This window comes from Petromyzon marinus, chromosome 47, assembly GCF_048934315.1.
Source record: "Petromyzon marinus isolate PM22_M1 ecotype Great Lakes invasive population chromosome 47, UKy_Petmar_22M1.pri1.0, whole genome shotgun sequence".
NCBI lineage: Eukaryota > Metazoa > Chordata > Hyperoartia > Petromyzontiformes > Petromyzontidae > Petromyzon > Petromyzon marinus.
Window position 1 is genome coordinate 4,946,446 of NC_133713.1, and position 26,296 is coordinate 4,972,741.

Genomic DNA, 26,296 nt, shown 5'->3' on the forward strand with positions numbered 1-26,296 from the left:
AATATGGAATTTCCACCGCTGGCTCGGGGGGGGTGGGGGGTGGGGGGCCTTAACAAGCCTTGATTTTCAGTAAAATCCTGCTTGGGTCGTCGGACCGATTCTTTTTGACCGAAGCTTACAGTCGCCACTGGCAGCGAGCTAACGGCTCGTGAGCCGCCCAGCTTGGCGACACCTGGCCTGCGCTTGCAGGGCAGCGAGCCCGCAGCTCGGCCAAATGCCTCAACTTCTTGGACCCTCGTAGCACCAAACTGTTGCTCCTGCGTTTCCACGACCACCGGGAAGTATGCTGGCTCAGCGCTCCGCTCGGTTTCGCCGCTCGGGCCCGGGGTTCCAAACGGCAGCCCTGCCGTGCCGTCCCGGTCACCTGGCGGGCTCGGCACACCTGCGCGGTGCCTTGCGTTGGTAGGGAGGGCGACGCTTTTTCACCGGAGCCAACCTCAGAATCGATTGGGGGGGGGGGTCTCTGCTGCGTTTCGGCTAATGTCAGGGTCGCACGTTTGAAACAACAAAAAAACACCTTAGACAATTCCGAAACTTAGCATATTTCAGCTTACATGTTGTGAATGACTTAAAAAAAAATTGTCTTCTCTCCTTTCACGACACGACCGTCCAGAGGAGCGAGGGGAAGGGGGCGGTGGGGAGCAGATCCCCCACGGCCTTTTGGCTCGCGAAGCGTCGGTGGGGGGGGGGGGGGGGGGGGGCGAAGTGAAACCTGTACCGTGGTGTGGCTGTTGTAACATCCGAACCGCCGGCCTCCGGCCCCCTTTGTCGTCTCCCTCGTTCCTCGCGTTGCAGCGCCCGCGCTGGACGTCGATTGGCAGACGGACGACAGCTTCGCCTCGTGCAGCACGGACATGAGCATCCACGTGTGCCGGCTGGGAGAGGAGGAGCCGATCCGGACCTTCCGGGGGCACACGGTGCGGCGCGTGCTTCGCCGCGAGTGCCGAGCGGTTGCGCGTTTTGCCGTTCGACGCGGGGGTTTGCGGTTCGAGTCCCCGCGCCCGCCCCGGTCAGTACTGTGGGGGCGTAGTGTCCGTAATGACAAGATGACGTCGCGCAAGCCGGCTGCCGTCCCATCACCTAAACTTTGACTCGGCTGGTTTTTTTTTCCATCGTAGCAGTGGGAGGTGGCTTGGGTGGGAGTGGGTAGGGAGCGGTGGCGTAGTGGTTAGTGCTCTAAGCTACGAACCCCGCTACCCAAATTCCATTCCCGCTCATGGCCACCACCAATGAAGATTATTTGAACCGGTCCTAGGCTTCCCATAGGTCGACTCAAATGAGTACCTGGTGTGATTTGTCAACATCGCCACTGGGTAGACAAAGGCAGTCTCGGGCGTGGTGCTGGCTAATCATCCCTTCATGTGCCGTGTCGGCCTTCATAGCTGCTCGCTAACGGTACTTGCTCCAACAGTCTGTTACAGGCTATGCGGGGGGTCTTTGTCTTTGGTGGGGGGGGGAATCACTTCTGAGAGACAGAGGCCCCACCTCTGTGTCCTGGCTTTCGAGTGACACTTGGCTTGGCCTCTCAGCCCCAGAGTCACGGTCATTTACGTCCGTGATGTATTGCACGCACGTGATATCACAATGACATCACAATGACAATGACATCACAATGACATCACAATGCCTACGCAGCCGTCAGCTTTGCAGTGGACGTTCCAGATCCCGCAACGTCACATTTGAACAAGAGCAGACCACATTTCCTGGAGTCACGGTCCGAATTTGTCAAATTTCATAGGAACAATCTCCTTACAAAATAGTTAAGTGAGAGATAACTCCCCCCCCCCCCCCCATTAGTAGGCAACAGCCGTTTATAATATAAATAAGCAGACGATACTCCTTAACGTATCCATCTCCACGTAAAATAATGAATAAATATTTGGTACGTAACCCGCCAGCTACAGCTTTCTGGTAGAGCCTTAAGACGCACTTGTTTTTAAGTGGTGTTTTCTATTTCTTTAATATATCGTTTTTTTCGGTTGGATGTTATGGGTGTGAGCCTGCATGCGTCTGTGTTTGTGTTTGTACAGCGCCTTGTGATCTCCGGGTGTAAGGCACTTTAGAATTACAAATTATTATATCAGCAGAGTTTCTTCAGTACAAGCGAACTCTGGACCGGTTTTGACACTCAGTTTTTCATGTGTTCATGGATACATATTTAATGCTGCGGCGATGGTGGTTATATAAATTATGTTGTTAATCCATGCTGAATTTCTGGATACTTTTTTTTTATGGTAATACGCGAAAGCACAAGCATGTTGCTGGTTTATCACCGTTCGCACGTGTGTCTGCGTGTGGAACAGAACGAAGTTAACGCAATCAAGTGGGACCCCTCGGGGACGCTGCTCGCCTCCTGCTCTGACGACATGACTCTCAAGGTGCGCGCACGAACAAACAACTCTCTTTTTTTTTTTAGTAGGTGGCATCACAAAACCCATGAGGTCGGCGACTCCAGGTGCTCGTGACGGCTCTTGTCGGAGCGACGAGCCAGCACCGGCGAGGTTCGGAGTTCAAAAGCCCAGGGAATTCTCATTTCCGCAGCCGCTAAAAACCTTGGCCCGGGCGGGAGTCATGCCCAATGTCACTGTGGCCCCTTGGTTTGCACAGCAGGTCTGTGGAGCCGTAGCCAGTAAAGCTTTCTGTGCCTTGGCCTCGGAGCTCCCTTTCTGAACTCTACGACCCTTGTGTGGAGGCCGGCCCAACTCTGGATATGGTTTTAACGTCATGGGGTTAGCGGAGTCTGGTCCCAGACTGGTCCCAGACTCAGCTGGCCAATCTTGGCTCTGATACGAGTCTGGGACCAGCTTGAATCTGGAACCAGCTTGAATCTGGGACCAGCTTGAATCTGGGACCAGCTTGAATCTGAGAGCAGCTTGAATCTGGGACCAGCTTGATTCTGGGACCAGCTTGAGTCTGGGACCAGCTTGAATCTGGGAGCAGCTTGAGTCTGGGACCAGCTTGAGTCTGGTTGTGGATACATGGGAACAGTCGGACCTGATTAATCAAGGTTGCCTACTTAAGATGAACAGTCTAAAATGAATCTTATCGAGCCGACTTAACCCAACAAAAAATGTATTATTTTACACGGATTTATGTTTGTGCACTTTTAATTTTTTTTCGTGACACATATTTTTGCTCCGATTTCTCTATGCTTTATCGCTCCACTTTATTTTGCATTTGTCATATTGGTGACCCAGGTCACTCCAGCAAATGGAGGCTCTGTTCTGGTCCTTTTAGTTCTTGCCTGGTTAAACAACACTAACTTAGCCTGACCAAGGTGTTGTCGATCACCGATGTCTGCACAAGAAACCTCTTGGGTTTTTAATGCAGCCCAGTGAACTTCTTGAGAGGTAAATATGAATATAGACTCGTGTGCCCGCTGATCGACATTTGGTGAACCCATGCATAAACTAAATTATTTCTATTTTATCAGGTAAGGCCCACTGAGCTATGTAGCTGCTTTTCAGAAGTGACCTGGCCACAAGTGATAGCTCAACGAAGTGGCTTATCACGTGTAAATGTATAGCAGCCCAAAGACTCTGAACGGATGATTCCAAATGTGGGGGGAAAAACCGGAGGACCCGGAGAAAAATCCACGCGACCACGGAGAGAACATGCAGACTCCAAATAGGGTCGGGATCAAAGCCATGCTGTCCTGCATGCATAGCAGGCGAGGTAGTTAACATCTCACCACCGCATCTAACGGAGCATCATCCCTGGGACTCACAACGTTGAGCACCTCACGGCCGTCTAATGGATTCTCGCGGTGTAGTTCACCTGTTGCAAATCACACACTCGGCCCTGTTTACCGCAGCGTCTCGCCAGCAGCTGCTGCCCGTGGTTCAGGCCTCGTGTAAGTGGTCAGCTCCACGAGTTCTGTCTGTACTCACTGCCTCTCTTATCATAAGCAAGCAGCAAACTAATCACAACTATCGAATGTTATTATTTCATTTTGCTATGGGTGGTTGGGGGGGGGTGTGTTTAATAAGTGGTGTGCATTAACCTATTGCTGCTACGCAAACCAATTCAGTAAACTCCCCCACATTTTCGACAAAAGTTGACTCGCCTTTGCTTGCTGCTCAATGTTTCTGTGCCTCAGCTTCTCGGGGTTTCCCTGTCAGTTTCTTGGGTTTCCATCTCAACAGTTCCTTGGTGTTTTCCCAAATTTGTATCCATTCGGGCTCCGACTGACTTTGGAACCCTTCGGGGGTTGACGTGTACGCGAGCCACTCTGACCGCTCTTCACATCGCGAAGAAGCGTCGTCCAACATGGGACAAGAGGTGGCAGCTGTCCATCTGACCGCGGGGCACTTTGATCGTTCTCAGATCTGGAGCATGAAGCAGGACACCTGCGTGCACGACCTGCAGGCCCACAGCAAGGAGATCTACACCATCCGCTGGAGCCCAAGCGGGTCCCACTCTGGCCACCCCAACAGCGGCCAGATGCTCGCCAGGTCTGCGTCCTCTAGAATCGGAATCGGGAATGATCTATTTAAACTGGAGGAACCCAATGAGCTAAAAAGCTCTTCTTCACAGACGCCCGGTATAGACCAGCGGGTCCAAGCCTGTGGTCGGCAGGCGACCGTTGGCCCAATGGGCTGTCGAGAAGTGGGATCAAAGTCGGCATTCATAATTGTGATTCATAATTGATTGGGTTTTTGGGTTTGGTTCGTCGTGTACGATACACTTCTTTACGCAACTTAACTCAAAATACCTATTATGAACAACGATAAGTGAAGTTTTAAGCGTGAAGCTTTCGCCCGGTAAATTTGGTGCTTAAAAAAATCACGTCTTCAGCGGGAATTTATTTCACCGTGGAATCTTCACTGGAAGGTAATCCCCCTCATTTCACGCGGTGGTCGATGCGTTCCTGAAAAGTGCCACGATAAGTGAAAACGCGTTCACTGACGAAAGACCAAGTTTCCGAATCCCATTCGCCATTCGTGCACTGTGCGCTCGGCCTGCAGCCAGGCAGTGAGATTGGGGGTACCGGATCATTCCGCGGGGATCATCGAGGAGTGGTCCGCGGAAATTGTTGTGGCCCACGTGGTGTGATGCCTTCGTTCTAGTTGGGAGGGTTAACTGTGGTCTGCGGCTCTACTATGGTTGTGAGCCACCGCTCCAGACTGACCCCTACATCCAAGCCCAGGAGCTGCCGCAGCGCCGGAAGCCTCCTGCGCCGTAGCGGTGCCGCTAGTCCCCAAGCTGCGCAGCCGCAGAGTTGAGCCGCGTCCTGACCCTAGCGGCGCCGTTTAAAAGACAAATGATGAGCGTGGGGCCAACGATGATCGTTTATTGGCAGCCCCAAGGTAGTGGTGGGGCTCGCGTGTTGTTAATCCTATGACGGAGCCAGTCTTTGCATGTACGTTGAGCTTCTAATGCACCGTACGTAGCCAACCGTGCAAATCGGAGGTGTGGGGAAGGACAACAAACTCACCACAGAAGCAGTCGTAAAGAAATACGTTTTTTAGTCTAGGTGATTTAAAAGTGTATAGCTCCAGTGGTCTCCTAATCTCGGAAGGAAGCTCTCGATGCAGTGACCGCCTTTGTTCGATGGCTAGCCAGAAGCCGCTGCGAGGGTGACCGGAGTTCACGTGATCGTTTATGCTTCTTGACAAGCAAAGGGCGTTGCGTTTCATTTGTAGCAAACACTTTGGGTGTCATGAGTGCGATCTTATAATGTGTCCGTTCGGCAACCTGGAAGTCAGTGCAGCTCGATGAGCACTGGACAACCGCTGTTGACCCTCTGCGAATCGGCGCAATAACGGGCCGAGTTGACTCGAATATCCCCCCCACCCCCCCCCCCCCCATATATTCTGGATCATGATAACTCGTGACATTCGTCAATAACACTGACCTTGAAACTTTTTGTGCAATTTACTTTTGCCGATGCGCTGTGAAAAAGGGTTATTGCCCGAAACGTCACCTACTTCTTAAGGCCAGAGTGTTGTTGACAAACGTGTTGTATTTGTCATTTGTGCTTGTGCTCCACCGCCAATGCAACAGCATCGCCAGATTATCATGCTAGAGCAGCTTTGTTTGCGAAAGGGACGTGCCATCTACGTGGGTGCAACGCTGGCCTCGTCACTCCATCGTGCTATTTTCCCAGCGTTGATAACGTGTTCCCCGACAGCGCTTGCAAGTCTCTAGGGCTCAATGCGCGACCTCTTTGTTTTGTATTTGTGTGCACACGTGTTGTGCCGGGGAGCACTCGCGTTGTTGTTCGATTCCTGCTCACGACCAATAACAGTGGCGAATATTTGAACCGGTCCTGGCCCTCCTGTAGGTAGACTCAACCTTAAATATGCAGTTGGTGCGGTGAGTAAACATCAGGCAAGCCCGGGCATGGTGTCGTGTGGCTTTCACTCGGTGCTACTCGCTAACAGCACTTGCCCCAGCAGGCTGTTGAAGGCTACTTGACGGCGATGATCTTTTTGCTTGTGCCGTGGCGGCGGCGGCGGTGTTCCCGCAGTGCGTCGTTCGACGCGACGGTGCGCCTGTGGGACGTGGAGAGCGGCACGTGCACACACGTCCTCACGCGCCACACCGAGCCCGTGTACAGCGTCGCGTTCAGCCCCGACGGGAAGTACCTGGCCACCGGCTCCTTTGACAAGTGTGTACACATCTGGAACACGCAGGTGAGGCCCAGTGTGAGAGAGGCCATCCTATGGTGGGATAAAGAACTGAAATGAGGCCATGCCACCGCGTACTGTATCATTCCGTGTACTGTATCGTACCGCTCAGCCGTGCAGCTCAAGAACGTAGTTTGTTGTTGACCGTGAAGAACGTGTGCCTGTGGCGCGTGCGTTCAACGCGTGCGATAGTGATGTGTGTGCGTGCCATGGTTGTGAATGTGTGCGTGTGTAATGTGTGCCTGCCTGCGAGCGATATGTACCGGTGCGATTTTGTGTGTGTGTGTGCATGCAATGTGCTTCGTGTGCGGTGTGTGTGTGCGTACAGACGGGCTCGCTGGTGTACAGCTACCGGGGCAGCGGCGGCGTATTCGAGGTTTGCTGGAACTACACGGGAGAGCGGGTCGCGGCCAGTGCCTCTGACGGAACGGTGAGTGACGGTGATTACCCAGGGCTCCACTCACTCACAGATCCACTCACCCCCAGATCAACTCACTCACCCCCAGATCCACTCACACACTCACAGATCCACTCACCCCCAGATCCACTCACAGATCAACTCACTCACCCCAGATCCACTCACTCACCCCCAGATCCACTCACACACTCACAGATCAACTCACTCACCCCCAGATACACTCACACACTCACAGATCCACTCACCCCCAGATCCACTCACTCACCCTCAAATCAACTCACCCCCAGATCAACTCACTCACTCACAGATCCACTCACTCACCCCAGATCCACTCACTCACCCCCAGATCCACTCACTCACCCCCAGATCCACTCACTCACCCCCAGATCCACTCACACACTCACAGATCCACTCACTCACCCCCAGATCCACTCACAGATTAACTCACTCACTCACAGATCCGCTCACTCACCCCAGATCCACCCACTCACCCCCAGATCCACTCACTCACCCCCAGATCCACTCACACACTCACCAATCCACTCACTCACCCCCAGATCCACTCACAGATCAACTCACTCACAGATCCACTCACTCACCCCCATATCCACTCACACACTCACAGATCAACTCACTCATCCCCAGATACACTCACACACTCACAGATCCACTCACCCCCAGATCCACTCACTCACCCTCAGATCAACTCACCCCCAGATCAACTCACTCACTCACAGATCCACTCACTCACCCCAGATCCACTCACTCACCCCCAGATCCACTCACTCACCCCCAGATCCACTCACTCACCCCCAGATCCACTCACACACTCACAGATCCACTCACTCACCCCCAGATCCACTCACAGATTAACTCACTCACTCACAGATCCACTCACTCACCCCAGATCCACTCACTCACCCCCAGATCCACTCACTCACCCCCAGATCCACTCACTCACCCCCAGATCCACTCACACACTCACAGATCCACTCACTCACCCCCAGATCCACTCACACACTCACAGATCCACTCACTCACCCCCAGACCCACTCACAGATCAACTCACTCACTCAGATCCAATCACTCACCCCAGATCCACTCATTCACCCCCAGATCCACTCACCCACTCACATATCAACTCACTCACTCACAGATCCACTCACTCACCCCCAGATACACTCACTCACCCCCAGATCCACTCACACACTCACAGATCCACTCACTCACCCCCAGATCCACTCACAGATCCACTCACTCACCCCAGATCCACTCGCTCACCCCCAGATCCACTCACCCACTCACAGATCAACTCACACACTCACAGATCCACTCGCTCACCCCCAGATCCACTCACAGATCCACTCACTCACCCCAGATCCACTCACCGCCAGATACACTCACCCACTCACAGATAAATTCACTCACAGATCCACTCACTCACCCCAGATCCACCCACTCCCAGATCCACGCACCCACTCACAGATCCACGCACCCACTCACAGATCCACTCGCCCACTCACAGATCCACTCACAGATCCACTCACAGATCCACTCACAGATCCACTCACCCACCCCCAGATCCACTCACTCACAGATCCACTCACCCCCAGATCCACTCACCCACTCACAGATCCACTCACAGATCCACTCATTCACCCCCAGATCCTCTCACCCACTCACAGATCCACTCACTCACCCACAGATGCACTCACTCAGGGCTCCACTCACCCACAGATCCACTCATTCACCCACAAATGCACTCACTCAGGGCTCCACTCACTCACCCACAGATCCACTGAATCAGGGCTCCACTCTCTCACAGATCCACTCACCCAGAGATCCACTCGGATATCCACTGATTCACAAATTACTCACTCAGATCCAGTCATTCAGGGTTCACTCACAGATCCACTTACACACAGAACCTCTGACTCACAGGTCCACTCATCCACAGATTCACTCTCATGAGCGGATCTGTATGTGAGTGGATCTGTGTGTGACTGAGTAGATCTGAGTGTAACGGAATTGATCTGTGTGTGACTGAGTGGATCTGTGTGTGACGGAGTGGATCTGTGTGTGACGGAGTGGATCTGTGTGTGACTGAGTAGATCTGAGTGTAACGGAATTGATCTGTGTGTGACTGAGTGGATCTGTGTGTGACGGAGTGGATCTGTGTGTGACGGAGTGGATCTGTGTGTGACGGAGTGGATCTGTGTGTGACGGAGTGGATCTGAGTGTGACTGAGTGGATCTGTGTGTGACGGAGTGGATCTTTGTGTGACGGAGTGGATCTGTGTGTGACGGAGTGGATCTGTGTGTGACGGAGTGGATCTGTGTGTGACGGAGTGGATCTGTGTGTGACTGAGTAGATCTGTGTGTGACGGAGTGGATCTGTGTGTGACGGAGTGGATCTGTGTGTGACGGAGTGGATCTGTGTGTGACGGAGTGGATCTGTGTGTGACGGAGTGGATCTGTGTGTGACGGAGTGGATCTGTGTGTGACGGAGTGGATCTGTCTGTGACGGAGTGGATCTGTCTGTGACGGAGTGGATCTGTCTGTGACGGAGTGGATCTGTGTGTGACGGAGTGGATCTGTGTGTGACGGAGTGGATCTGTGTGTCATGGAGTGGATCTGTGTGTGACGGAGTGGATCTGTGTGTGACTGAGTGGATCTGTGTGTGACGGAGTGGATCTGTGTGTGACGGAGTGGATCTGTGTGTGACGGAGTGGATCTGTGTGTGACGGAGTGGATCTGTGTGTGACGGAGTGGATCTGAGTGTGACGGAGTGGATCTGTTTGTGACGGAGTGGATTTGTGTGTGACGGAGTGGATCTGTGTGTGAGTGGATCTGTGTGTGACGGAGTGGATCTGTGTGTGAAGGAGTGGATCTGTGTGTGAAGGAGTGGATCTGTGTGTGACGGAGTGGATCTGTGTGTGAGTAGATCTCTGTGTGTTACTGAGTGGATCTGTGTGTGACGGAGTGGATCTGTGTGTGACGGAGTGGATCTGTGTGTGACGGAGTGGATCTGTGTTTGACGGAGTGGATCTGTGTGTGACGGAGTGGATCTGTGTGTGACGGAGTGGATCTGTGTGTGACGGAGTGGATCTGTGTGTGACGGAGTGGATCTGTGTGTGACGGAGTGGATCTGTGTGTGACGGAGTGGATCTGCGTGTGACGGAGTGGATCTGTGTGCGAGTGGATCTGTGTGTGAGTGGATCTGTGTGTGACGGAGTGGATCTGTGTGTGACGGAGTGGATCTGTGTGTGACGGAGTGGATCTGTGTGTGAAGGAGTGGATCTGTGTGTGACGGAGTGGATCTGTGTGTGACGGAGTGGATCTGTGTGTGAGTGGATCTGTGTGTGACGGAGTGGATCTGTGTGTGACGGAGTGGATCTGTGTGTGACGGAGTGGATCTGTGTGTGACGGAGTGGATCTGTGTGTGACGGAGTGGATCTGTGTGTGACGGAGTGGATCTGTGTTTGACGGAGTGGATCTGTGTGTGACGGAGTGGATCTGTGTGTGACGGAGTGGATCTGTGTGTGACGGAGTGGATCTGTGTGTGACTGAGTAGATCTGTGTGTGACGGAGTGGATCTGTGTTTGACGGAGTGGCTCTGTGTGTGACGGAGTGGATCTGTGTGTGACGGAGTGGATCTGTGTGTGACGGAGTGGATCTGTGTGTGATGGAGTGGATCTGTGTGTGACGGAGTGGATCTGCGTGTGACGGAGTGGATCTGTGTGCGAGTGGATCTGTGTGTGAGTGGATCTGTGTGTGACGGAGTGGATCTGTGTGTGACGGAGTGGATCTGTGTGTGACGGAGTGGATCTGTGTGTGAAGGAGTGGATCTGTGTGTGACGGAGTGGATCTGTGTGTGACGGAGTGGATCTGTGTGTGACGGAGTGGATCTGTGTGTGACGGAGTGGATCTGTGTGTGACGGAGTGGATCTGTGTGTGACTGAGTGGATCTGTGTGTGACGGAGTGGATCTGTGTTTGACGGAGTGGATCTGTGTGTGACGGAGTGGATCTGTGTGTGAAGGAGTGGATCTGTGTGTGAAGGAGTGGATCTGTGTGTGACGGAGTGGATCTGTGTGTGAGTAGATCTCTGTGTGTTACTGAGTGGATCTGTGTGTGACGGAGTGGATCTGTGTGTGACGGAGTGGATCTGTGTGTGACGGAGTGGATCTGTGTTTGACGGAGTGGATCTGTGTGTGACGGAGTGGATCTGTGTGTGACGGAGTGGATCTGTGTGTGACAGAGTGGATCTGTGTGTGACGGAGTGGATCTGTGTGTGACGGAGTGGATCTGTGTGTGACGGAGTGGATCTGCGTGTGACGGAGTGGATCTGTGTGCGAGTGGATCTGTGTGTGAGTGGATCTGTGTGTGACGGAGTGGATCTGTGTGTGACGGAGTGGATCTGTGTGTGACGGAGTGGATCTGTGTGTGAAGGAGTGGATCTGTGTGTGACGGAGTGGATCTGTGTGTGACGGAGTGGATCTGTGTGTGAGTGGATCTGTGTGTGACGGAGTGGATCTGTGTGTGACGGAGTGGATCTGTGTGTGACGGAGTGGATCTGTGTGTGACTGAGTGGATCTGTGTGTGACGGAGTGGATCTGTGTTTGACGGAGTGGATCTGTGTGTGACGGAGTGGATCTGTGTGTGACGGAGTGGATCTGTGTGTGACGGAGTGGATCTGTGTGTGACTGAGTAGATCTGTGTGTGACGGAGTGGATCTGTGTTTGACGGAGTGGCTCTGTGTGTGACGGAGTGGATCTGTGTGTGACGGAGTGGATCTGTGTGTGACGGAGTGGATCTGTGTGTGATGGAGTGGATCTGTGTGTGACGGAGTGGATCTGCGTGTGACGGAGTGGATCTGTGTGCGAGTGGATCTGTGTGTGAGTGGATCTGTGTGTGACGGAGTGGATCTGTGTGTGACGGAGTGGATCTGTGTGTGACGGAGTGGATCTGTGTGTGAAGGAGTGGATCTGTGTGTGACGGAGTGGATCTGTGTGTGACGGAGTGGATCTGTGTGTGACGGAGTGGATCTGTGTGTGACGGAGTGGATCTGTGTGTGACGGAGTGGATCTGTGTGTGACTGAGTGGATCTGTGTGTGACGGAGTGGATCTGTGTTTGACGGAGTGGATCTGTGTGTGACGGAGTGGATCTGTGTGTGACGGAGTGGATCTGTGTGTGACGGAGTGGATCTGTGTGTGACGGAGTGGATCTGTGTGTGACTGAGTAGATCTGTGTGTGACGGAGTGGATCTGTGTTTGACGGAGTGGATCTGTGTGTGACGGAGTGGATCTGTGTGTGACGAAGTGGATCTGTGTGTGACGGAGTGGATCTGTGTTTGTCGGAGTGGATCTGTGTGTGACGGAGTGGATCTGTGTGTGACGGAGTGGATCTGTGTGTGACGGAGTGGATCTGTGTGTGACGAAGTGGATCTGTGTGTGACGGAGTGGATCTGTGTGTGACGAAGTGGATCTGTGTGTGACGGAGTGGATCTGTGTTTGACGGAGTGGATCTGTGTGTGACGGAGTGGATCTGTGTGTGACTGAGTAGATCTGTGTGTGACGGAGTGGATCTGTGTTTGACGGAGTGGATCTGTGTGTGAAGGAGTGGATCTGTGTGTGACGAAGTGGATCTGTGTGTGACGGAGTGGATCTGTGTGTGACGGAGTGGACCTGTTTTTGACGGAGTGGATCTGTGTGTGACGGAGTGGATCTGTGTGTGACGAAGTGGATCTGTGTTTGACGGAGTGGATCTGTGTTTGACGGAGTGGATCTGTGTGTGACGGAGTGGATCTGTGTGTGACTGAGTAGATCTGTGTGTGACGGAGTGGATCTGTGTTTGACGGAGTGGATCTGTGTGTGAAGGAGTGGATCTGTGTGTGACGAAGTGGATCTGTGTGTGACGGAGTGGATCTGTGTGTGACGGAGTGGACCTGTTTTTGACGGAGTGGATCTGTGAGTAAGGGAGTGGATCAATCTCAGTGAGTGGATAAGTGTGAGTGAGTGGATAAGTGTGAGTGAGAGGATCTGTATGTGAGTGCATATTTTGTCTTGACTTCAGCTACTAATGCATTAGTGGACAGCCAATTGTGCAAATTAAATATTTCGTTCATAATTTTTGGATGCCAATTCTCTATTGTGAACACATCTACCTTCACAACCACCATCACCACCGTTAATGTTACTCTTCCCGACCCCACCACATCACCACATTCACCGCCCAAGACCATTGTCAATGTCATCATCATCATAACTACATCCACCATCCGGAGTTTGAGGTGGATCACGAGGATGGGGTTAATTTAATTGAACTCACCAATAGGGGGCGAGACAGGGCTCTATGTATGTTGAACTTCTTTCTCACTGTATGGATCCAACCGGCCTAATCGGCGGTGCGGGGGGAAGGACAACAAACTAAACACAAAAAGCAGTTCTAAAGAAATAAGTTTTCAGTCGGGATTTACAAGGAGGCCCGGTAGCAGCACCCCTGGGAGGCTGACAATGTCTCTCTTTCACGTACCTGTCTCTCCACGTATTATTAATAATAATAGGGGAGCCACACTGAGCCATAGGACTCTGTTGAAGGGCGTCCTGCATTGTTGGGTTTTTAATGTAAGATGTTTCCAGCCAATGAATGATTATAGCGGGAGGAGTCTGAAGCACCCGGAGAAATCCCACATCTTGCGTGAGGGTGCAACGCTCTCTAACCCCGTTCATGAAGACAGATTTGCGAAGGAGATCAATTGTCTGCTTATATTTTTTCAGTATTCTTATTGTTCACATTTTCAGAAGCACCAAATTGGGTAAACCCTTTGAGTAGCAGCAGCAGCAGCAGCAGCAGCTTGGTCACAGTTCTCTGACGGCCACGCTTGCTGGGGTTTTCTGCGCGGTCGGCTTCTTCTCCGTACGGCCGATGTTGCTGTCGAACAACAGCTATCGTTTGACATTTGGGGGGATTGCGGAGTCGGGACTGGCTGAGTGGTGCACCGAGTCGTTAAAATGTTCCTTGGTGCCCTTCTGGGTGGTGACCACAGCCCGGTTAACAATTCATTCGCCATCCTCTGCCCTACCCCCTCCACCTTCCGTTTCTTCTTGGCAGGTGTGCGTGCTGGACCTGCGGAAGTAGCCAAACGCGCCAAGCCCTACGACCCCGCGGCCCCCACACGGTTCCCAACCACACCAACCCTACTCTACCCCCTCGCCACACCCCCTCTCCACCCGTGGCCCATCAAGGTCCACGCCTTCTCGGCTTGCTCAGTCGCGCACCCCCCCCCTCCCCCCCCATCGTACAACCTTTACCCCGACCCGCCGCTCAAACGCTCTCTCGCCGTAGCCTTTATCGGCAGCCCGTGGCTTCGTATTCTCCGATAAATGTTCCGCTCTCTACCTTCACGAGTTTTAAGGTCGTGGAGACCTCTCTCATAACGGGGTCGCGGTGGTAAAGGGGTTATGCGGTCGTCACGAGCTTTCTTTTTGCCGTAATCTTTTAGTTGCACGCGTTGTATTTTTAAAGTGGCGAACACGCGCCGTGGTACTGCCAGCACGTAGTCTGTCCGCTGCTGCGAATGCTGTGCGATGAGAACCATCGCTCAGTGGGGTTCCACGATCAACTGTCCCGCTTGCAGCAGCAGCAGCAGCACCGACAGTAATGCTGCTCCGTGGTTTCACAGCACATCTGCCTCTCATCGACTACTCCTATCATCTGCACCGACAATATTATTCGCGCTTACCCGCAGATCGCACCTCCGATTAGCACGCACGTATGTACGGGTAAATGACCCCGAAGAGTGGTGGTTGATTCATCCTCGCTATCCACGCTTTTAAGGTGCCGATACACACGCGCACAACTCCCCCGTGGTGCGGTGGTAGTGGTGGTGGTCTCTTGGTGGTGGTGGTGGTCTTTTGGTGGTGGTGGTGGTCTCTTGGTGGTGGTGGTTCTCCCATGGGGCCCCAGTGGTAGTTCCGCTGCTGGTCCCAGCGATCTCTCTGTGGTCCCAACCTCCCGACACCGACTCGCGTGGTGATGCCCAGCGGCCACGGTGGTGGCGGCGGCGTCCGTTGGCAGCGGCGGCGAAGTCGATGCCACGCGCACCCGGACGTTTGCCACAGGTGGTTCATCCCCTTATCCGCATTCGCCCACGCGCCCTCTGCACGCAGATAAGAGGGCGGAAATTCACGCCGTTATAGACCAGGGACATCACGCAGCTAAGCCTGGGATGGCTTAATCAGTGCAATTGCAAAACACGAAATCGAACGACATTTGAAGGAACACGAGAACGAACGCATCAAGTTGCGCTGATATTGAGGCGACGTGGATCGTTTTTGTCGATCGCGACAATCCACACGTTCGAGTCGCCGTCGCCGCTTGACGTTCGCTCGGCACCGTGGCAAACGCCGAGCAGCGCCGATCGCCGTGCGAGCAGCCTGGAACGCCGACAAAAGCCCCTAGGGAAGTATTTTGAAGGCGGATTGTTTGGGGCAATTGTCGCCGTGTTCAGGCCCGTTGCCAATCCAGCGCTGGGGCGAAAGGCCTCTTTTTCATCCCCGTTTGGCCATGCTTCACCGTGCTGGTTTCGGTGAAGGGGAGCCCAGAACCCTGTTGAGATTTGATGCTCGCCACTGATTTGCTTACTCTGGGCCCGGAGTCAAACTCGAGTCACGGTGCCAACGCACCACCCACACCACCCACACCACCCACCCAGTGCACCACCCACACCACACACACCACCCACACCACCCACACCGCACCACACCACTCATCAATGCACCACCCGCACCACCCACCCAATGCACCACCTACACCACCCACACCACCCACACCGCACCGCACCACCCACACCACCCACACCACCCACCGAATGCGCCACCCACACCACCCACACCACACCACCACATCACCCAATGCGCCACCCACACCACCACACCACCCACCCAATGCACCACCCACACCACACCACCACACCACCCACCCAATGCACCACCCACACCACCCACACCACACCACCACACCACCCACCCAATGCACCACCCACACCACCCACACCACACCACCACATCACCGAATGCACCACCCACACCACCACACCACCCACCCAATGCACCACCCACCCAATGCACCACCCACACCACCACACCACCCACCCAGAGACGTTGGTTCTGTTGTTTCTTTGGTGTCATTTTCTGTCTTTCAACGTTGCTCTACCGAGCTTGGAAAGGGGGGGGGGTTGTTTGTGTGTGTCTGATCTCATGTCTTCTTGACTCGTGTTTGGACTGCTGAGATATCCTTTGGTTTAAAATGTGAGAAAAAAATCAATGCCATTCTGACAACACTCTCTTTATCTTAGGTTAAAGTAATCTTAAGTCGATCCATGTAAACATCTAATGATAATTTTACATGTGTAGCTTTCAGAACTAAACTACGATTCATAATTCGTTTATTTTGGGTTAGATCGTTTCGGTACAATACCAATGTATTAATTGTAACCCCCCCACGTCCCGAGAGTCGATGATTCACACGCATGGCTATCCCGATGACGTCATGGCAGCCACTGAGCTTCTATCCACGCCTCATGATGCAGGGGAGGTGTAATCTCCAGCGAAACGTCGGACACAATTGTCCAAAATAATTGGTCGCTTTTCGACATTCGGCGCATCTGCCCAAGATGTGAGAAGTCGATTTGATTGCCCCTGTCAGGTGAAGGGGCTGTCGCAACAGCAAGAATGTTTGACATCAGAGCTACGGCAGCTACACGACCATCTTGCCCAGGCGTCGGCAGCCTGCGGTGGTGTCTCTTTGGCTTCCCCCTTGAGGAGGGGGCAGCCGTTTTACACAAACAAAAACACCTAAATCTTAAACGTAGTTTTCCGTGTACATAATTGATTAAATTTGGCAGGGAATGGGTCACTGGAATGTCTTGGTGACGACAAAAAGTACAACAGTCAAACTGTATTCAATTTCGATTTCAAGCTTTCGTGACTGCAGGGATTCATCTTCTTGGTTCTTGCGGTAAAGTCACCACGTAGAAGGGAAATAATAACAGGTCCCTGCAGGGTGGGCTGGTAGGACAAGTCTCGGCGCTGTCTATTGCTGATTTTACACCCAACAGCACGAGATTTCACTTCGTTAAAGTATTGAAAGGGGACGGACGGACGGACACATTAATCTATTGCAGGCTGGTACACTCAGTTTACAACTTCGTTCCTACCAGTAAAATAATAATCCAGTTGGAGCGCTGTCCTTCCGACAGTTCTGTTTCTTCACCTGAGGACGGCTGCTTGTGTTGTGGCCGAAACGTCGTGAGAATTTTTTATTTTATCATTTCCCTTCTACGCGACTTTACCGCAAGAACCAAGAAGCTCAAACCGTATTGTTAAAGAATAAGGGGGGAACAAAACTAAATTGACGCAGCTTATGCCATCACGTGTGTTTAAGTCATAATGTGTGTTGTCAATTGCTGCATTACCCGCTGTGTTTGTGTACAAGTAGCTCTGCGTGTGGTGCGCACTCCAAACTATTCTGGTCGAGACAAAAACTAAACAAAAGACTTCTGCTTCTGCTTCTTGGAAAGGTTTCCGACCCCTGCTGCAGACCAAAAGAAACCGTGACTCATATTCTACGAGAATACAAAAATAAGTCGTGGTCACGCATGGAACTTCGTATCTGTCAAATGTGGCAACCCCCCAAAACCCACCACCACTGCCATCACCAAACTTCCCCCCACACCTCCCCTCCCTCCCCGCTCACAAACGACGGTGAATGTCCCCCCCCCACAAACCCTTGAAGCCCAGGCGCCTGGTTCCGAGCCAGGGTCGCTGGCCTCCTCCCATCGCATGCGGTCGCGTGCACGGGCGGCCGCGTGCACGGGCGGCCGCGTGCACGGGCGGCCGCGTGCACGGGCGGCCGCGTGCACGGGCGGCCGCGTGCACGGGCGGCCGCGTGCACGGGCGGTCGCGTGCATAGGGAGTCACGTGCACAGGCAACCGCGTGCACGGGGAGTCACGTGCACAGGCAACCGCGTGCACGGGGAGTCGCGTGCACAGGCAGTCGCGTGCACAGGCAGTCGCGTGCACAGGGAGTCGCGTGCACAGGCAGTCGCGTGCACAGGCAGTCGCGTGCACGGGCAGTCCGTGGGGAATGGCGGCGTCTAAAATAGTTGTAAATGTAAAAAAAAAATTGTCCTTAAAAAAATACTTTTTAAAGAATCTCCTCTCAGTGAGTCACTTTTTTTGGAAAGAAACTTGACTGTGAACGTAGAATTATTATACAGTACTGTATATGTATTATTTTAAGTTTATAAAATGTGTACAGTGTAAAATGTAAGCTTTTGAAATACACATTTTGAAAGCGAAATAAAAAAGCATGGAGTGAGTGCTGTGTGTCTGCGATGAGTGTGTGTGTGTGCGATGTGTGTGTGCGATGTGAGTGTGTGTGTCTGGGAGCTTATGACTGGCTCCAGTTTAACAGCAGAGGTCTCACTCCGAATCAGTCGAGCGGCATTATCTTTTCATCGGTTGCGTAACGCTGTGTGGAAGCTACCTGGTCTGTGGCTCCGCACTAAGCTTCAGGTCTTCTCGGCCACGGTCATTCCCTCACTTCTCTACGCTTGCGAAACGTGGACCCCCCCTAATGGAACATCTTCGCCGGTTAGAAACATTTAGGCTGGCCTGCCTACGATTCATCCTGGGTTTAACCAGACTGGATTGTGTGAGGAGCTCACAAATCCTTGAAAGATCTGGGCAAGGTCCCATCGGTGAGCTCCTCCGGCGGGCAAGGCTGCGATGGCTGGGTCATGTAGCCCGCATGCCCAGCCACCGCATGCCGAAACAGCTTTTGTTCGGCCGGATTGAGGGGGCTAGGCGGGCGCGGCACGGGCTAGAGAAGAGATGGAGTGATGTGGTGCAGGAGGACGTGGAGCTGAGTGGACTTGCCGATGACTGGTACCAGCGGTGTCAAGATCGGCCTCTGTGGAGGAGGCTCGTGAAGGATGCTACTGGGCAGTTGGAGGTAGTCACCCTCCAACAACAACGGAGGGCGGAGGAGCGACGCTCAGAACAACGAGCGGAGCGCCGGGTGGCTAAAGCACAGCAGGTTGGCACAGTAGGGGGCACAGGTGGTGCATCAGCCAGTCATCTCAGTCGACCCGTGGCACCTGGGTCTTCCCCGTGACCTCCTGCCAGCGGGCGTTCGACACTTCACGTGGCCTCAGGGTGCACATAGCCTGGCACAAGCGTCGTGGTGACGTCACCGCCACTTAGTGGCGAATGGCGGTTGTTGTTGATGTGGGGAGCGACAGTATAGCGGTTAGCGCGCTGCGCTATGAACCTGGCGACCCGGGTTCGATTCTCGCTCACGGCCAACACCAGTGACGATTATCTGAACCGGTCCCGGGCCTCCCCTAGGTTGACTCAGCCTCAAATGAGTACCTGGTGCGGTGTGTAAACATCGCCACTAGGGAGACAAAGGCGGTCGGGCGTGGTGCTGGCCACCCACCCCTTCGTGTACCGTTCCGGCCTTCATAGGTGCTCGCTAACAGCACTTGCCCCTACTGTCAAGGTTATATGGGGGATCTTTATCTTTGTGTGTGTGTGTGTGCGATTAGTGTGTGTGTGTCTATGAGTATGTGTGTGTGTGTGTGCGATGAGTGTGTGTGCGATGTGAGTGTGTGTGTCTATGAGTGTGTCCGATGTGTGTGTGTGCGATGTGTGTGTGTGTTTCTATGAGCCCAGTGTCCCTTCTCAAAGATGTCCCCAATCGTGGCCTTCTTTACAATCAGCTCTGTGAAAGATCGCGAGAACTCGCTCGTTTGTTTGCATTGTTAGTCTATGGGCAATGTTAGTCTATGGGAAATGATAGTCTATGGGAACTGTTAGCTATGGGCAATGTTAGTCTATGGGAAATGTTGGTCCCCAGCCTTTCCGGCGAGCGAGTGACTGCATGTTGACCTATTGAACTTTCCAGTTCAACTAACGCATCAAGGTTCCACGGGTGATCTCTGACAACACCACGCCAGGCCGACATTGTTACGCTAGTGGTGTTGATGACACCGCACGAGGTACTCATTTTAGGCCGAGTCAACATAGGGGAGGCCGGGGCACCAGTTGAGACGATGGCCACTGGTGTTGTTAGCCGTGGGTACCGAGTGGGCATCCTGTTCCTCGTCTCTGGAACTGTCCCCGGCTGCGGTCGTGTGGCGTTCACTCCCTTCATTGAATCACGCCCAATGACTCGCATCGAGACCCATAGACAAGCAAAGGCCCAGGAGAGGCGGGGTTCGTAAAGTTTGACTATTCCTCCTCCGTTGCATGTCCACAGTTGCACTGCCGAGGCTTCTCTACAATTTTCCATTCACGAGAATGAGAAGGTGCGCATCGGTCTGTTGATGCTCTGCTGCCTTCCAGGAGATAGAAATGTGAAAACCGGGTGGTCGCGATGCTTGGCCTCGAGCGAGGTGTTTATTTCGGGCTTGCGCGTTGTTCCACTCGGAATGGATGACAATGCTTTGAGATAAGGGGCCGCCCATAAATGACGTCACGCACCTGGGGGGGGGGGGAAGTCAGACATGTACATTGAGGTGGGTTACGCACAGAGAGAGAATGCAGTTGCAGTTACTTGAAGCTCACCGAGTTCCCACAGAGTTGGCTTATTGATACACTAATATTAAAGGCACTATATCATATAATACCATACTTTCATGTTGATAAAATCTAACATCCTTAAATCTTGACTTAAAGCTTTCGTGACTGCAGTATTATTTGGGTCTCTCGGTAAAGCCACGTAGATAGGGGTGGTCCAGTAAACGTTACGGTCAGCCAGAAATGTTTCCGGTAGTTTGCTGGACGTGGAAAAATAAAATTTTATTTATTTATCTGGCTATATTTCCCCTCGATGGAAACTTGCACTCTGTGGCACGGGATAGGAATGATCCATCGTAAAGTATAAGTTTGGGTACGTTCATGAATGACGAATTCTATAAAAACGCGACGTTAGACACACCAGAGTTTTGTCAAATAAACATTTTGATAGCCATAGGGCGCACATAAATCATGACACGGCTGATTTAATTTTAAAATGTAGATAAGGTACAGTGAGATAAGCACAGTAGTTCTTGCTACCTTGAGGTCGCAGTGGGCCCCGCAGTGACTCAGCGGTTTGCACGCCCGGCCACCTAAGTTCGATTCCCAACCACAGCCAACGTCCGTAGCGCCATGATATTTGAACCGGTCCTGCACGCGCCCCGACTTCGCCGACCCGCACTGACCAGAGTGGTGAGGTATGGTCAAACAACTGCCATGACCGAGAGGCATTGGGGAGGCCTTGTGCGGTGAAATTGCTGGAGAGCTGCCCACCGTCTTGTGCCACAGCTCACTGCTTGGTACGCTGTTCCACGTACGTCAATTTAAAGGCCATCAACCGCATCAGAACATCAACGGCATCTTCATTCGTTGTCAATGTGAAGGCACAAGCCACAGTCGAGCAATTGTGGCCATGCGATCTAAACCATGGACCGTAGGGTGTATAAAAGCACTGTGGCCTTGCGCTCCTTCCACGGAGGATGAGGAGCAGCAAAACGACACGAATGATCTCTCTGCCGAAGCCCTCTCGACGTGGCGAGCAGCGGATTAGTTTCGGCCTCCTCAACATTGCCACGCAAGGATGTCATAGGTTACAATTTACTTGATTTGATTCCTTCGTCATGAGGGCTGAGACAACACTAAAGCAAAACTATTTTTTATTTTATTTTATCATGTCAAGGCCACTGAGCTATATAGCTATTTCTAAGAAGCGATCTGGCGAACGCAAATGATTGCTCCGCGAAGTGGCTTATCACGTGGAAATGTACAGCTGCCAAATTTACTCTCAACGCGTGGATGTTGATCCTAAATGTGGACGAAAAGACTGGGGGACCCGGATATAAAATGTCCACGTGACCACGAGGAGAGAGACATCGCAAACTCGACGTGAGCAGCAGGCGTCAGGTTCGGGATCGAACCCACGTACCTCCTTGCATGCCAGGCGAGGGAGTTAACACCTCCTAGCCACCGCTGCGCCCAAAGCTGGGAGGAGAGACGAGGCTGTGACTTGGTGCGGTGCTCAGACCGACGTTTGTGCGAAGCCGCCGGTTGGCTTTGGTGTCCTCCCACGTGTAAGCCACTCATTGACTGACTGACAACGCCTTCAATATATATCGAGGACCGCAGAGCTTGGGCAATGGTTTGCGCCGGCTCACGGCGTGCCCGCTGCTGCTGCCGCCGCCGCCGCCGCCGTTCTCGGCGAGAGCGAGCGAGCGCTGTGCGGCCGCGTCGGGTAACAAGTTTAAACATATAAACAATGGTAATTATTACCGTGAGTTCTTTAAAGCAAGCATTGGGCAAACGGGGGAAGGGAAAACCAAACTCGCTAACGGCAACGCTTTAGCACGGCTGTGGTTGCGACCGCAGCCTCAGGTGCTCGCCTCCGACAAAGAGGGGAAAGCCGCGCAGCTGAAAGAGCCCCCTGGGAGGTAAACAAAGTGGAGGGGAGAGAGTCCATAGTTAATAGTTCCATTTATTTTGTGAGCCATTCGGCTCTTGAATCGGGTGCAACCGCAACAAACAAACAAAAAACACGAACAAGAAAAAACATCTTAAAGTGACTTTGTGTGTTGACTGTGCAAACAGCAAATCCAGGAGAAAAAAAACAGCAAAATGTTTCTGAATAAAGCACCGTACACCAACGCTGTGTGCAAAAAATCCCAGTGGGATGCAAGTCAAACAACAACAACCGCAAGACTCGGGTGTGGACCAATCAAATTCAAGGACAGTGCAATTATTATCAGAGTCGTCTTTTTTGTTTGCATTTTGACTGCTTGAGTTGTGGTTATTGCAAACATGATGCCTTGAATAAAGGTGTCAGTTTTTTTGTGTGCCAGTTAAAAGGGTAAAACCTATTCCTATAACCACAAGACAACTTAGATTAAGGCCATCAGTCTAACTCCGTACTACAATAAACAAAAACATGGCCAAACCAAAAAACGTTTTCGAAATCACCAAAAAATAAAGCCATAATTGCAACGTAACAGTGATCACAGGGACTGTGACCGAATTTTTACAATAAACTACATAAATAACATGAGAGAGAGGAGCCCCGGGGAGAGAGACTTTTTAAACAACTTTTATTGCCGCCAGCAGCAACAGCACTGGAGGCGATTCCTATACGAAATACACAAAGTCACCAGCAACACAAATAACAACAAACGCTATAAATCCACGCGCTGTAGCGCTAAAAGCACCGTGCACAACTCAAAATAAAAGCCACGTGGTGGTGGTGGTGGTGGTCGTAGCGCGCCACGTTGACGAGCGAGCGCTTCAGAAGGTGAACACGTGGAGGGTGCCGTCCACACTGGTTACAGAGAGGGGCTTGTCCGGCCCCCCCCAGCGTTCGAGGAAGACGCGCTGCACATCACCGGCACGTGTGTGGTGTGCGTGCTCCAGTCGGAGCCGCGCCTTGAGCAGGCCCCTGAACATTGGAAGCACGGAGCAGCCGTCAGTGTCACCATGCAGCATCTTTTTCCTCGTCTTGTACACGGCCGTCTTCGCCTGAGCACAGGCGAAGAGATATGAGCCCCGGGGAGAGGCTAAGGCGGTGGCGCGCAGAAAGACGCAAAAAGGTCTCGCGAAATTGGTTTAACAAGGTGGAGGGCGTGCAGATCGATTTTTCAAAGAATGTAGAATGAGAGTGATGTTGTACTGATACAATGAGAGTGATGTTGTACTGATACAATGAGAGTGATATTGTACCTATACAATGAGGGTGATACAAGAACCGGTTTAGGTCGGTGGGTGCCGTTCCTGAAAGTCGCGAGGACGAATATCGAAACGACGCAAATGAAAGCGGCTAGCGGGGCAGGTTCACTTCTCGGGAGCCTGCCGCTCTGGGTCGCTCTCTGGAGCGGCAGGCGGTGGCTCGTCCAGGACTGCTGCCTAGTGAATCGCTCTTTATTAAGGCACCGCCACCACCACCACACAAGCTCTTGAAATATTCATATTCTATGGGTCTTTCGGTAAAGCCACGTAGATAGAAAACATTTTTTTTTAAATATCACGACGTTTCGATCGCGACACAAGCAATCGTCTGCATTTGTTTCACCTGAAGACGATTGCTTGTGCGATCGAAACGTCGTGATATATTGACTATTTTTTTATTTTTCTATCTACGTGGCTTTACCAAAAGACCCATAGAATATGAATTCCTGCAGTCACGAAAGCTTTAAGCCACGATTTAGCTCTCGAAATATTGTGTTGATGTGTTTTTCTCTTCTTCTTCACCGAATTCGAGAGAGAGAGAAAATGTTTTTGCCTCTTGTTATTTGGGTTGCCCGACCCCGGGGGTAGGTGGAGGCGAAGGCTGACGGACGACGGATAACGAGGAAGGGCGGACGGCGCTGTGAGCGACGTGAGCGTGGGGCTGAGGCGACGCAAATCGGTGAGCGGCGTGTGAATAATAAAGTTAAACGACGTAACAGAGGGAGGACGCAATTCGGGGTATTACTGATCAGTGTTATGTTTTATATGTATTCTAGATTTTAAGCTTTCGTGACTGCAAGGATGCATACTCTTTGTTTTTTTTTTCGGTAAAGTCACGTAGGTAAAATAAAATCAAAGAAAATAACTCAATTAAATCACGACGTTTCGGAGGCAACACAAGCTCCCGTCTTCAGGTGGAACAGTCACAGCAGAATAGCTGTGCCAAGTGGACAGCTCTGAGACAGCCGGGATTATATACAGGTTAAGAGGGGGGGGAGGGCTAAGTTAAGCCACCTTTTGTTATGCTGCAGGGGTTTCGGGGGGAGCGATGGCGCTATATATAATATGTACCGTTCATTGTCAGACCACACAGAGTTACAGAGGAACGTGTTGAGTCATTCCCCAAGTCACGCGCTGCTCCTACTGCCGCTGTCTCTCAATCTACAATCTGGGAACTAAATCACGATTGTTTACCCAGGCAACTCTGAAGGAGTCTCGAGGGTCTCTTTCAGCAGGGTCTTGCGACGTTTGTCGCAATAGGAGGCGATGATGTTGCTGCTGCTGCTGCTGCTACTGCTGGACATATGTAGAAAACAGATCGTGTGTGAACCCGGTTGAGTGATTTTCAGTGTAAATTTCTGCATGGGAATGTTTTGGCGACTCCCGGTTAGAGTGTGGATTTGTGTGTGTTTAGCGATGGGAGGAAATTTATGTAGAACAGAAGGAAATAATATCTAAACTTCTCACTCACTACATAACAGGGGGAGAACAGACAAACTCCACTCACTCTGTAGAACAGGGGGAGATCACACAAACTCCACTCACTCTGTAGAACAGAGGGAGATCACACAAACGCCACTCACTCTGTAGAACAGGGGGAGAACACACAAACTCCACTCACTCACTCTGTAGAACAGGGGTAGAACACACAAACTCCACTCACTCACTCTGTAGAACAGGGGGAGAACACACAAACTCCACTCACACTGCAGAACAGAGGGAGAACACACAAACTCCACTCACTCACACTGCAGAACAGGGGTAGAACACACAAACTCCACTCACTCACTCTGTAGAACAGGGGTAGAACACACAAACTCCACTCACTCACTCTGTAGAACAGAGGGGGAACACACAAACTCCACTCACTCACTCTGTAGAACAGGGGTAGAACACACAAACTCCACTCACTCACTCTGTAGAACAGGGGGAGATCACACAAACTCCACTCACTCACTCTGTAGAACAGGTGGAGATCACACAAACTCCACTCACTCTGTAGAACAGGGGGAGAACACACAAACTCCACTCACACTGCAGAACAGGTGGAGATCACACAAACTCCACTCACTCACACTGCAGAACAGGGGGAGATCATACAAACTCTACTCACTCTGTAGAACAGGGGGAGATCACACAAACTCCACTCACTCACTTTGTAGAACAGGGGGAGAACACACAAACTCCACTCACTCACTCTGTAGAACAGGGGGAGAAAACACAAACTCCACTCACTCTGTAGAACAGGGGGAGAACACACAAACTCCACTCACTCACTCTGCAGAACAGAGGGAGAACACACAAACTCCACTCACTCACTCTGTAGAAAAGGGGTAGATCACACAAACTCCACTCACTCACTCACTCTGTAGAACAGGGGGAGATCACACAAACTCCCCTCACTCACTCTGTAGAACAGGGGGAGATCACACAAACTCCACTCACTGTAGAA

The 26,296-nt window shown here is 52.2% G+C and overlaps 1 protein-coding gene across 2 annotated transcripts in view; it reads left to right on the plus strand.

Annotated features, from left to right (window-relative positions):
• Positions 1–18,431, plus strand: part of LOC116952451 (F-box-like/WD repeat-containing protein TBL1XR1) — a 32,961-nt gene extending 14,530 nt beyond the window's left edge. For both annotated transcript variants that reach the window (XM_032971809.2, XM_032971810.2), the window contains exons 11-16: positions 796–917; positions 2,304–2,378; positions 4,327–4,454; positions 6,473–6,638; positions 6,961–7,062; positions 14,162–18,431. In XM_032971809.2, the coding sequence (XP_032827700.1) occupies positions 796–917; positions 2,304–2,378; positions 4,327–4,454; positions 6,473–6,638; positions 6,961–7,062; positions 14,162–14,188 (620 nt within the window). In that variant the 3' untranslated portion in view covers positions 14,189–18,431. The remainder of the gene's footprint in view (positions 1–795; positions 918–2,303; positions 2,379–4,326; positions 4,455–6,472; positions 6,639–6,960; positions 7,063–14,161) is intronic.
• Positions 18,432–26,296: the final 7,865 nt, after the last annotated feature.